This window comes from Phragmites australis, chromosome 14, assembly GCF_958298935.1.
Source record: "Phragmites australis chromosome 14, lpPhrAust1.1, whole genome shotgun sequence".
NCBI lineage: Eukaryota > Viridiplantae > Streptophyta > Magnoliopsida > Poales > Poaceae > Phragmites > Phragmites australis.
The window spans coordinates 23,891,835-23,905,197 of record NC_084934.1 but is presented as its reverse complement, the minus strand read 5'-3'; the positions used below and the strand labels follow the sequence as shown (position 1 = coordinate 23,905,197).

The 13,363-nt window shown below is 46.6% G+C and overlaps 2 protein-coding genes across 2 annotated transcripts; one reads left to right on the top strand and one right to left on the bottom strand.

Moving 5' to 3' along the window:
- Positions 1 to 2,423: 2,423 nt before the first annotated feature.
- On the top strand, positions 2,424 to 3,891 carry LOC133890736 (caffeoylshikimate esterase). The gene has a single exon (XM_062331253.1). It carries the CDS (start codon positions 2,696 to 2,698, stop codon positions 3,695 to 3,697), a length of 1,002 nt encoding a protein of 333 aa, XP_062187237.1. The 5' UTR covers positions 2,424 to 2,695; the 3' UTR covers positions 3,698 to 3,891.
- Positions 3,769 to 7,811, bottom strand: LOC133890735 (peptidyl-prolyl cis-trans isomerase CYP37, chloroplastic). Its single transcript, XM_062331252.1, has 12 exons — positions 7,473 to 7,811; positions 7,217 to 7,393; positions 7,045 to 7,134; positions 6,786 to 6,881; positions 6,552 to 6,659; positions 6,407 to 6,456; positions 5,517 to 5,619; positions 5,171 to 5,224; positions 4,803 to 4,958; positions 4,557 to 4,679; positions 4,139 to 4,188; positions 3,769 to 4,025 (listed from the first exon to the last, which is right to left on the bottom strand). The coding sequence occupies exons 1-12, from the start codon at positions 7,656 to 7,658 to the stop codon at positions 3,902 to 3,904; spliced, it is 1,317 nt and encodes a 438-aa protein (XP_062187236.1). The 5' UTR covers positions 7,659 to 7,811; the 3' UTR covers positions 3,769 to 3,901.
- Between the last annotated feature and the right edge of the window lie 5,552 nt (positions 7,812 to 13,363).

The window sequence follows — 13,363 nt, the reverse complement described above, 5'->3', positions numbered from 1 at the left end:
ATTTTGACTCCTCGTCGCTACCGATTGCAAGCAGTGAGCAGTCTGCACTGGTCGAGCAGCACGAAATCGAGTATGCACTGTGATCTGAATTCTGCGCGGAAGGGAAAAGTAACCCGAGATCCCTGGCCCAAACACCAGAGTGCAGCCCGAGCATCCCCGGCCGAATAGGCCATTGCTAATTGAGCTTTTATTTGCAGCTGCAGTACTATCTACGCATTTTCACTCTTCGTGAAAACTCTCCGTCTATAATGGAACTCCCAATACTTTTTGTTTGCACACTTCCTAATTATTAGGCCCTTGAAAACAAGCTCAATCTCTCAAGCGACGATGATTTTAGAGGGGTTAGTAGTAATGGTTAGTGACGACAATTTCAGAGGTCATCGGTGTGCTTCTCGGTTTAGAGGGATGTCTGGGGAAACAGGTCAGCCTGGAGGTGGTGGCAGATGCGGGGGTGGGGCGGCGAGGTGATGGGGACGCCACCAGACGTCAGTGGCAGAGGACAGCCGATGGGCGTTGCAAGCGGCGAGAGAGGAAAGGATGCGCCGAGACGATGCCAGGTTAGCGTAGATCCAGCGACGGGACGCCACTAGGGACGGTCGGAAGCGGGAGAGGTGAGGGAGCGCTACGGGAATGGTTGCATTAGCAAGAGGAAGAAGATAAGAAGAGAGTTGTCCGGTCGTGAATTGATGGCTGAGTTTTGTTGCTTGAGGGAACGTCCATTTTCATTTGTCTCGAGGATAAAAACATTAAAGTTGTCCAAATGAGCTATTCCTAATGGATCGGCCCACAATCCGGTACTATTGGCATGGTCCAAACACGACATGGCTCATGCCTAATAGGATCGGGCCGCACCAGCACAAACATGACATGTAATGTTTTTCTAATTTTTTCTGATTTTTTTCTAATTATTTCCACATGTTATCAAGCTAACGAGCTAAAAAGCCTATCAGACCTATTATACTGTATATCGGCACGACACGATCCGACCTTAAGACCTTAAGTGAGTCATATCTAGACTAAAAACTCGGTACGTAGGCTATCACAGTATGAATCACTCGGCTAACATGCCTAACCGGGCTATGCTTAAACAAGCTCATGCCGTGTCATACCGGCCGTCCATTTGGCCGGGTCTGAGCAGCATCCTTCTGTGTTGCTAAATGCTAGGTTCTGCGCAAAAAAAAAATTGAGATACATAGATTCAGACGATCGAGTATCATGGTTCTTCTATTAAAAAAAGGTTATCATGGTCCTAGAAACAAAGTTTATTGGCCTATAAGGCCATCTCCAATAGCTACTTCAAAATTTCGTACCCTATAACACTATTACGGTATCCACTATCACTATTACAGTACTATTTTTTCTAACTATCTCCAACAAATACTCTATAATTTATTCCCTATCTTCTCTCTCCCATATTAAATTAATTTTTTTTAACCGTTTCGTTCACTCCGCAGTCCGCACCTTTCACTCCGCCAGTACGCAGCTGCGCCTCTACCTCCTTCCGCCGTGCGCCGCGCCCTCCCTCCCTTCCTCCTCCCGCATGCCGCCCCCTCCCTCCCTCCGCCAGGGCGCCGCCCCCTCCCTCCCTTCCTCCTCCAGCGCACCGCCCCCTCCCTCCGCTAGGGCACCGCCCCCTCCCTCCGCCAGTACGCCGCCCCCTCCCTTCGCCAGGGCGCCGCCCCCTCCCTCCGCCAGTACGCCGCCCCCTCCCTCCCTCCCTCCGCCCGCGGAAGGGGACGAGGAGCCCGTCGAGCTCGAGAGCGCCGGCGCTGCCCCCGCCCCCGACGGGGATCTTGTGGGCGACGGCGACGGCGACCGCCCGCCGTGCGCCTCCCCCCTCCGTCCGCCAGTACGCCGCCCCCTCCCTCCGCCAGGGCGCCGCCCCCTCCCTCCGCCAGTACGCCGTGCGCCTCCCCCCTCCCTCCACCAGTGCGCCGCCCCCTCCCTCCCTCCGACGGTCTGCCGACAGAGCTTCTGCAGGCACGGTGTCGCCAGCGTCGAGCGCTACTCCTCCTCACCCGTGTCGTGGCAGCCGGAAGCGGAGGCTGCTGCTGCTCTGCCGGCGTCGAGCTGCATGTGCGGCGCCGAGGGGAAGTACAGCAGCGGAGGCTACTGCTGCTCTGCCGTCTGCGTCTCACTCCTCGCCACCGGTCCGGCGCGCCCCTCCCTCCCTCCGCCGCACTCCCTCCCTCCACCCGATTCCGCGAGTTCGCGGGAGCGCCGAGCCGTTACCGAGTGGGCCCTCGCACAGTATTGCGGCCTCCCCTCGCCTCCGGTAAATATGCCGCTCCTCTCTCCTCTCCGAGCCGTCACCGCATCGCTGTAGATGTCGAAGCCGACTCTGTTGGAGGCTAGATACGGGGCGAGCAACACCCGCATCCGACGTGGATGCGGATGCCGCTTCGGATACGGTGCTTGTTGGAGTTGGCCTAATGCCGGTACATGAGTTAATGTTGCGTATGTGCCAACTATGAACGAATAGTATACCACGTGGTGACGTGGATGCTGCGCCAGCGCAGGGACGAGACGAGCTGTTGGACCGGCGGCACGAACAGTTGCACCAACACCGAAACGACCTTCCCCTTGCCGCTACGCAACTGGCAGCAACGACTCCCCCCTACTCGCCGGCCACCAGTAGTTCCCCATCCCCTCACCCGCAACCCCACGTCCCAACCTGACTCGGATACCCACGACCATGCCGGCGGGCGAGCAGCAGGAGGGGGAAGCGCCGGCGCCGCCCGCCCACTTCTGGGGCGAGCACCCGGCCACGGAGGCGGAGTACTACGCGGCGCACGGCGCGGAGGGCGAGTCCTCCTACTTCAACACCACGCCCGACGACGGGGCGCGGCGGCTCTTCACGCGCGCGTGGAGGCCCCGTGCGCCCGTGCGGCCCAGGGCACTCGTCTTCATGGTCCACGGCTACGGCAACGACATCAGCTGGACGTTCCAGTCCACGGCCGTCTTCCTCGCGCGCTCGGGGTTCGCCTGCTTCGCCGCCGATCTCCCGGGCCACGGTCGCTCCCACGGCCTCCGCGCCTTCGTCCCCGACCTCGAAGCCGCCGTCGCCGACCTCCTCGCCTTCTTCCGCGCCGTCAGGGCGCGGGAGGAGCACGCGGGCCTGCCCTGCTTCCTCTTCGGGGAGTCCATGGGCGGGGCCATCTGCCTGCTCATCCACCTCCGCACGCCACCGGAGGAGTGGGCCGGCTCGGTTCTCGTCGCGCCCATGTGTAGGATCTCCGACCGGATCCGCCCGCCGTGGCCGCTGCCGGAGATCCTCACGTTCGTCGCGCGGTTCGCGCCCACGGCCGCAATCGTGCCCACCGCCGACCTCATCGAGAAGTCCGTCAAGGTGCCCGCCAAGCGCGTGCTTGCCGCGCGCAACCCCTTGCGATACAACGGCCGGCCCAGACTCGGCACCGTCATCGAGCTGCTACGGGCCACCGACGAGCTGGCCGTGCGCCTCGGCGAGGTCACTATCCCGTTCCTCGTCGTGCACGGCAGCGCCGACGAGGTGACCGACCCCGACGTCAGCCGCGCCCTGTACGAGACCGCCGCCAGCAAGGACAAGACCATCAAGATATACGACGGGATGCTCCACTCCATGCTCTTTGGGGAGCCTGACGAGAGCATCGAGCGCGTCCGCGGCGACATCCTCGCCTGGCTCAACGAGCGATGCACGCCGCCGGCATCTACCTGACACCATAACATAATTATTCAAGAAGCATTCCACTCTGCTCAGATTGCGAAGTGACCAACACACACCAGCAATGGTTTCATGTACAATGATTCTATATATATTTGATGAATTGCTCGGTCAGGTTTACTGGCTTTGATATACAAAATGTAGTTGCCTGATCAATAAAAGAATGCTGCAATGCTTGGGGTCGATGAGTTGATGGTATCAGCTTTCTCCGGCCGCTGCTGTTGGTAGCACAAGGCGTTCTCTGCCTTGCACAAGCTTGGCAGAACGAATTTTATCTCCCGTCTTAATCTGTGACAGAACTTCTCTTCCACCTGTTGTATACCTGCAGGTGTTTGGTTGCACAAAAAGGTTCCTCCTTACCCATTCACGAAATAGATAAGTTTTGCAATCTAATGGTCACAAAATGTGATTCTGAACTTCTGAGTCACCACTTACCCGAAAACTGAAAATTGTCCTTCATCAAACGATATTCCTCCTAAACCAGACTACAGAAAAGAAAGAGAACAATATTAAACCACGTATCCAAATATATACACAATTGATGCTTCTACAGAGTACATGCTAGGAGAAGCAGATGATATAGTTATTGGGCATTCATACATTTGTATGACCTGGCAGAGTCTGGTCAGTAATTTGCATATATAACTAGTATTCAGTGTCTTTTTCCTGTTTAAAGAAAAACGTAAAGTGGCCCTTTAAAGATAGCAAAATATGGTTCACAACAGGTGAGGAAAAAATGGTACACTATTCAGCCACGTACACTTATGCAATTTGATTTGTACAAAGGATAGCAAAAAATATGTAATTTGGTGTCGTGTTGGTATGAGGGTGAGTTCTAGGCCTTCGTACTCACGTTTCTCTTATCATAAAGATAGAAGAAGAGCTGGCTTGGTGATGAGTATTCATCTGAATCCACACTATGTGACATGGCAACAGCACCATATACAGACATCGGTAGGACTGGCAATTCTCCATCCTAGATCAGATCAAACAAAAACAAATTAGTAATGAGAAAGAGATCGTTCACTTAAAGAAATGATAAAGAGATCATATGATCAAACTTTCATCGAAAATAAAGCAGTGTAGAAGAGTGGCTGACCTGAATACTTAGCGGAGTTCTATATAGTGGTTCAAATTGTCCAGCAGGCATAACCTCTAATGGCACGGTGTAGCCTTTGTTCCCAGTCTCATTATCTGCAATAATTGCCTGACTTGCACATTTCAGTGTCACCCCATCATATGCCCCATCCAAAACCTGAAGGAAGGTTGTTCCACTGAATTAGAGTTGGTAACAAGACAGAAGAACTTGTAAAGTAAAATTTCAAGTACTGTGGCATATGATGCAGTACTGTTCTGCAGTGCCTCTTCAACAGTGGAATTTTTTGTTCGTATAAGTTACAATTCAGGAATTTTCCAATAGCAGCCAAGAGGAAATAAAGAGATGGGGTAAGAGTTAAGCTACCTTACCAATTTCGCAAAGTTTCCAGCAGTCAGCGGGGCAGAGTATCCATCAATGACGACCTACATTAGTATATAATCAGTAGGGTTCTACTACTGCGCATGATGGAAAAAATAAAGGGACACAACAGAGACTACGGTTCTTATCTATTGTCAACCACCATAGTCAAAAGAGCGCAGTTTATGTTGCACAAATATTAGAGGGCCACTAAAACACTTCACAAAGTAACTACTGAGATATTCTCAAAACAGACAATGTAGGGGGAAATGCTGGGAAAATTTGAGTAGAAAGTGTTGATTGACATAAAGATACAGTTTTTTTTAGTATAATGTTTACAATATCATTATTATCTACCTGAATTGTAGCAATACTTTTGGGGTCACCACCAGCAGTTGGAAAGAATGTTGAACCATCACCCTTTTCAACTGTGAATTCAACAACTCCTCTTCCTGTTAGCCTATTAATAGCAAGCTGTTTAAACTAAACTCCATATTTGGTAGAGATTGGAGGAAGAAGCACATGCTTAATTATGTAAGTACTCCGAGAATGGAACATTTAAAACTGACAATAGCCTTCCAAAATCTGTTATTTACATGCTGTTCTTTACCTCATCAGAATTACTTATAATAAGGAATTGATACTGTTCCTGATAAATTCAAAAGAGCAATGCTGCCTCTCTTACTACCAAGCACCAACCTGTACTTTAATAATTTCAATATACTATGTGATGGCAAGAAAATCTTTAGCAATTTGTAAACAATATAAATAATGGACATGGGTGAAAATTAACTAGTAAGTGTTTGCATCAGCAGACTCAAAAAACAATACGTACACGAATAGTGGTAAATTGATGGTTTTCTTATAATGATTGAGCACTACAGTCAAGGCTTCCCTGATTACTACCATCATGCAGCTCAGGCAGCGAAGTCCGTAAATAGGTATTCTCATGCTTAACTCTTGCACTAAATATGAATGTTTTCCTATGTCATACATGATCAAGTTCCATATAAATTGGTATTCGCATGCCTAACTCTAGCACTAAATATGTACTGTTTTCCTATGTCATACATGATCAAGTTCCATAACAGTTCCACTCAGCTTTGACCTTCAGATCTATCTCTGTTCCAAGCAATGTTATGATCCAGAATTGGTGCCAGGTGAAACAAGAAAAAATGATATGACAAAAAGTCAAAACGGTAACAGGTATAGCATGTAGATCTTAGAGAAAATCAAGAAAATATCACCTTGGGTATTCTAAATACTGTTGAGGCAGGAGAAAGGACAAGCCAGGAGCCTGCTCAAAGCAGAAAAAAAAAAGAGTTCAAGTAATCCTAATGGTCATTGGAGCCGAATTAGCTTGTTCTAAGCATTTTTTTTTTTAAATCGCACCTGCAACAGCTCCAATTCAGCAACAGTATCAAGAGACGAAGCAAGTGCTATGGAAAGTTTGTCAGGGTCATTATCCTTGATATATTTCAAAAGAGTTTGCAAACCTCCCTGCAGACGATGCTAACATAGCTCAGCTATCATGCAACAGTGATAATGATTAATGTCAGAGAAAAAGTGTAAACTAGGTACGTTTTTGTTACATGAACTGCATTTTGCCCTCTTAGCCACATTTACCTTCTCTTCAAGCAGGGAAGTATATAGCTTGGCGCCCTCCTCCTTGTGCTCTACAGGTATGCTTCCCAAGATTGCCTCCTTGTTGTCCACTGCAATCTGCACCAAGAGCACAGGAGTTCTATATGTAGGAAGTGCAATGCAAAGGACACCATGCACAGAAGAAAAATGTGCCATCAATCTGAATAGTTCCAGGGAATAGTGACTCTGAACTCCGACGAACACTGAAAAAGGAAAACAAAAGGCCATGGAGACAACTTACTTTCATGGCCTTCTTCACATCGCCCTCCATGGTACCATACGGCTTCCTCTGTGGTATCCTCAGCAAGTAGGATATATCCTCCAGCGATTCCTGGCAAATGCAGCAGGCCTAAGACAAAGCCTAAACGCCAGAAGTGATTAAGCAAACGTATATGCGTTCTGAGGAGCATTACCTGTATGGCCTTCATATTTGGGTTGGCGGGGATGGCCCTCCTCAGTGCCAGCTCCCCGGTCCTCGGCAAATCCGTGTCCGGAGAGTAGAGCACCGCGTTCGCCGGCAGCGATATGGAAATCTGGGCGGCGATGGCCAGCGCCGCGGCCGCCCTCCTCAGCCACTGTATCACCCCCTCCTACACCAAACCAAGCACACAAATAAGCGCTGGAAACTTGGGAGCTATCCGGAGAAGGACGGAACACCGGGGCGCCCACCTCAGCCGCGCAGGAGGGATGCTGCTGGAGGCGGTGGGAGGCGCGGGCGATCAGGCCGCGAGTGCCGCGTCGGTGGAGGCTAAGCTGCGTCCTCCACGCGCGGCACTTGGTGTCGGCCGCGGCAGCGGTTGCGTGGGGCGTAGGACGGGCGCCGGTGAGCGCCATCGCGGCCACGCGCGACGCCATGTTGTTGCGGAGACTGAAGCAAAGGGATAGATTGGCAGGGCACTGCCCGTCGCTGCCGCTGCCGCTGCCGCCGTCGTGGTGGTGGCCGCCGTCTATTCCCAGCCAGTAAGCTGCAATCCGGTTTCGAACAGGCTCGGCTGCTCCTGTTGGGCTTCAGGCCGACACCGGCACGTGATTTGGTCAGGGAGTTTTGGCCCAAGGCTGGATATGGTGGCCTGGGTTGTGTTGGTCGTGGGCCAGTTTTTTCCCTTGAGAATGTCGCCGTTGTTTTTGCTCCGGCCCGAAGTGTCGAGCTCCCCAATGTGCTCGGGTTAAGGCCATCTCCAATAGCAATAGCATCGGCACTTTTTCTTCTTACTACAGTAAAATGCTGAACTGATGAAACTTTCATGGCTGCGATACAGGCAGACCCACTAAAAAGTCTCGTGCGTTGCATGGGCGAGAATTTTAGATATTTAATCTGGTCATGCAAACACTATCAACATCGGCCGTTCATTTAATACCAATACAACCGGGAGGAGAGGAAAGGAAAGGAGAGGAGGGGAGGGAAAATTTGTGTGACGAAGCCCTACGGATAAAAACAGGTATATTTTTTTCTCTAGTTTTTTACAAACTCGGTAGGATAACCACTGGTGCTAGATTTTGACATAGATTAGATATTAGATCTAGATTTTTTTACAAAGCAGGTAGAGACCGTAGTTTAGAATGTAGAACTCATTTTAGAATTAAGGTTATATATAGTTTAGTGGTTAGATCCTTTTTATACGTATTTTTTAGCAATTAAATGTAGTATTTAGACATATGTTGGGTAATAGATGTATGATTTAGATATATTTTAGTCATAACTGGTTTGATAAATGTATAATTTATAGGTGTTTGATGTAGCGATCCGGTAATATTTTGTTGCAGTATAGGTTATATGTTGGGTTATGTTTGTAATCAATTTTTCATTGTAGATGCAGTTTTATATAATTATTTATGTTCTATCATAATAATGTTAGTGTTTTTATTGATGGTCACTAGGTATGTCAAATATACGGTAGTTTAGGATTTTTTATGGGGGCGGTGAAATATTATATAGTCCAAAAAGAGTAGTATTGTCCGTATTTCACTTAATGGATAAGGGTATCTCGAGACCTATGCACAAAAGTGGTCTATACTTATACGTCTGGTTGATGCGGGGTTTCAAAATAGACACCGGGGTTTAAGAGATGACTATTAGCATTGTGGACAACCAAGTGAGAGGTAGTATAGACTGGGAGGTGTACTCGCTCTGAGAAGATTCGGGAAGTGGTCTATACTTATATGTCTGGTTGATGCGGGGTTTCAAAATAGACACCAGGGTTTAAGAGATGACTATTAGCATTGTGGACAACCAAGTGAGAGGTAGTGTAGACTGGGAGGTGTACTCGCTCTGAGAAGATTCGAGGTGGAAGAGGTACCTGCAAGATGTTGTGCATAGAGGTTAGCCTTCCATGTTGCTTGAGCAATGAAAGAATAAGAAGGCAGTGGGAGAGAGCAGGGTGGGGGTATGCGGAGGAGGAGGGTGACGAGGAAGAGTATGAGGATGATGTCGATTCAGATGGTGCACATTCATCAAAGTATCTAACTGAATCGACCGGTGAGACAAGTGAAGAGAAACAAATCACTTCTCTAATTGAACAGATGGAGTGGGACAATCTTTAGGCTGACAAATCCTCTAAGTATGACATCTTGGATGACGAGGACGATGTTTTTGTTCCCGCATACTAAAATAATCCCAAGTTTAACAATCTTGTGGTGAATAAGGGGAATTAGGTGACCTAGGAGTATACGCAGAATAAGGTGACCCGGGGTGTTATGTATTTTACCAGTCAGGCCATGAAGGATACAGTGACTCAATGGACGTCATCACCTCAATTATAGTTTTATGTTATTAAGTAAAAAGGAATATGATATTAAGTGCGTGAAGACGGGTTGCTCTTGACGGGTGCACGGCTTCAAAAGGAAGTGGGTTGACTATTAGGAGGTGTCGATTGTGGTCGACTACACTTGCATGATGAGCAAATACGAGCCTAGCCACAGGAACATCATCTCAGCATTTGTCGTCAATATGATGTATGCCCAAATTATGAACAATCTGAACTACGAACCAGGGTCCATAATCAGGTAAATTGAGGAGGAGTACAAGTACACTATCAGGTATAATAAGAAAAGAAGGGCGAGGAGGAAGGCAATTGAGATAAGGTTTGAGACCTATGAAGCGTCATATGACAATCTGTCATATTTGGTGCAGATCATTGCTAAAAAAAATTCAGGAATGTATTACAATATTGATAAGTATTCGTTGTTGTTCAAACCTGGAAAATACGTGCTGAAGCAATCTTTCTTCTCATTAGGAGTATGTATCAAAGTTTTCAAGCATTGTCAGTCTATCTTATGCATCGACGACACTTTTCTTATTAGTAAGTACACGGGATAGATCCTAACTGCTATTAGGGTTAATGTGAACAATCAAGTTCTACAGTTGGTCTTTACATTTGTAGAAAGTGAGAACACTAGTACTTGGTATTAGTTCATGTACCGTATAAGGATGATAATTATTGGTGCTCGGTCGAACGTGTGACTTATACATGATCGTCATGCTGGGATACTCGCAGAAATTAAGGATTTGCAAAATGAAACATATGATGGCTTGATTGGACCTCTGTGACTAGATCTGCAGAGTAGGTGGTGCATGAGGCATTTATGTGTAAATTTCTTCCGTCAATTCAAGAACAAGAACCTCATGAATATGTTTAAGAGATTGTACGGTCAGAACTAGTAGCGAAAGTTTGATGCTCTTTGATACACACTGAATTAGCTGATGAAGAAGAAAACATATGAGCATGCACGTAGGCCCATGAGCGGACCAGAGGATGAACCAATACCTCTTGAGTCCCTGTCAATAGACAATTAGGCTGACATCATGTAGATAACCTAGTTATCTACCAGGTCATTTAGCGAGTGGATTGAGAATGAGCCAAAGTATAAGTTGGCTCTTCTCTACGACACAAATAGGTACGACATTATGACTACGGATTTATTAGAGGTTTACAATTAGGTGATGAAAGATGTGAGGGGGTTACCGCTGGTGGGGATTGTAGAGTTCATACTTCAAAGGACCTATAAATATTTTAGGGACCGCTATGCGGTAGCGCACACGGTGCTGAATGATGCTCATCTGATTTATGGGACGAAGATAACTAAGTATATGGAAGACAAGGTGGAGAAAGCAAATATGTAGCGGGTGAAGATCATGAAAACTGCACAACATAGATACAAAAATTTATGTAGGGATAAAGGAAGGAGAGGAGGTAAGCGTGAGAGAGTTATCCACGAGTGTACCATCTTCGATGACAGATATGTTTGCACCTGCTATAAGCAGATGCTACTGCAGAAGCTGTGCTCTCATTTGATTGCCGTGTGTGTTGTGACAGGTATGAGGACTCGGAGGTACATCTCTGAGTATCTTAAGAAGGAAACTTTGTTCAACACCTGGAACTATGTGGTCTACAGTTTCGAGATTTATAGTTTTTTCACAAAGGAATCTGAGCCCGATTGTGTATTTATCCCTGGTCCCGACAAGATGAAGCAGAAGAAGGGACGACCCAAAACTACGAGGCTTTGTAATAATATTGATGAAGCAAAAGTCGGGCATCACGTGAAATTATGCATCAAGTGCAACGGAACAGGATACACTTACAAGAAATGTATCGTTTGTGTCCCAAGTGCGAACCCTGTGGAAGCAGGTCATTCCGGGTCTGGTGCAGATAAGAGACATCCTTGTGGTCGTCGACTCCATCAGCTCATTGAGATCGATTGATGTTGTAATTCATGATGTGATGGATATTCATATGCACAATATTGTACTTTACTATTTTAGTACTGAGACTGACACTGTGTGCGAGGTTGTAACATGTTAGGTTATGATTTGTTCATATATTTTATGTATGATTTGAACAATCTATTACGTCATGTTATATGTTGAATGTTTACATGTTTAGTTCCCATAAATAAAGATTATTTTAGACCAGATCTAGAGTGGTTAATATTTCTTACTCTGTGTTTGTTTTGCATACACAAATATAAATAACTTGTGAACATATAGGTATAGCGCACCTAGAGATACTTGACCCTGAACTCAAAGTTAGGCAACATTCGAACTGTACTGCGGTGCAGGCTGAGGAGCTCACGTTACTACGACATCATGTGTCAGATGAGCTCATGAGGATTGATGAGCACTGGATCCTGAGGTTTGTCCAGTTTGAATTTAACGTTTTATACCGATTTTTATTGGTATTCATCTCTAATTGTATTATGTTTACAGGTTGCGTGTTGCTGGACTGCTTCTATTGTGTCGGCTAGTGGAAGTGGACGCGTTGGCGAGGACCTCAATGGCGGCGGCATGGTTCAGCTACGACAGGGTCCTCCTTGCAGCCCTCGTCGATAGGTGGTAACCCAAGACCCACACGTTCCACCTTTCGTGTGGTAAGATGGTGTCCACGCTCGAGGACGTCTTGCTTCGGATGGGTCTGCCTTGCGCAAGTGTTGCTTTTGGGGCTAGGGATGTGGACGTGGGCTGACATGATGAGATGACGGGCTACTCCTCCATCGTTGAATGGAGGGACGACGTAGCCCCATTCAGGCCTTTTTCAGGGACCAAGAAGTATGGCACGACGAAGACATTTCTCATTCAGTTTGTTGTACGTATATCTTGTACTGTAGTCTCATCTTCTTTACATTACTAACGGATGAAGATACTGATACTTCTTTCTTTTTTTACAGGCGGATAATAAATAAAGAAATGTCGACAAAATGACATTGAACAAAAAATAAGGATAGAATGAACCACTCTATTATGCCATTTGGAAAACTATTTACACAACTAGCATTTTCGCTAAATGAATGTGTAATATTTTTCAAAACTATCGTATACAAAAGTTATATTAGAAAAAATAATTATATATATGTCTATTCTGTTGTATATTAATAAAGATGTTACTTATTCATCGGGCGAGATGAAGGTAGCCCTCTCAGCGGGCGGAGTAAGTTCTCGTCCACTGAACATGCAAGATGTTCCTCACCCCGGTTATTTAATACACTGAGCGTCGAGGCTCATAAGTTCTTGTTCATTCAACAGATGAGATCTTATTCTCACCTGTTGAACGGGTGATAATAGATTATACATATATATTTTTTTCAAATAGATATGTATTCTTAAAAATATGTATAAAAAACTCACTTCTAACTGCCTCCTGCTGAGCAGCTACGGGCGTACCGCACCGAGTGACCGTAGTCTGGCTCATGTGGCCCAGCGCATAAACAGACTTACTACCACCAGACAATAAGGACGTGTTTAGTTGCCTAAATTTGTCCGAGTTTGATCTAATAAATATGTATAATTTTGAAAAGAAGTATGTTTTATTACTTGTATTTACTATTACAGTCTGGTCTGACGGATGTAAATATACGAAGTTATTTTGGTTTAGGAGTGAAGCTCAATTCACTCCGTAGCCTAACCCGATGGATACAGCTCTTTCATCCGCTCATATAGTCAGATCCAACTATGAGTGTAAAAAAATTATCATCATACGAATAATCAATCACAATATCATTTTTCATCTCTAATGCCATATTCATCCAATTAAATAGAAACTCATACTAGTGAATCTAAAAAATAACTA

Excerpts from the sequence above, each read along its gene's own strand:
- LOC133890736 (XM_062331253.1), top strand. The coding sequence starts at position 2,696 with ATGCCGGCGGGCGAGCAGCAGGAGGGGGAAGCGCCGGCGCCGCCCGCC.
- LOC133890735 (XM_062331252.1), bottom strand. The coding sequence starts at position 7,658 with ATGGCGTCGCGCGTGGCCGCGATGGCGCTCACCGGCGCCCGTCCTACG. Across the intron at positions 7,135-7,216 it reads CAAATATGAAGGCCATACAG|GAATCGCTGGAGGATATATC; the intron begins GTAATGCTCCTC and ends TGCATTTGCCAG. Across the intron at positions 4,680-4,802 it reads GAACTCCGCTAAGTATTCAG|GATGGAGAATTGCCAGTCCT; the intron begins GTCAGCCACTCT and ends GATCTGATCTAG.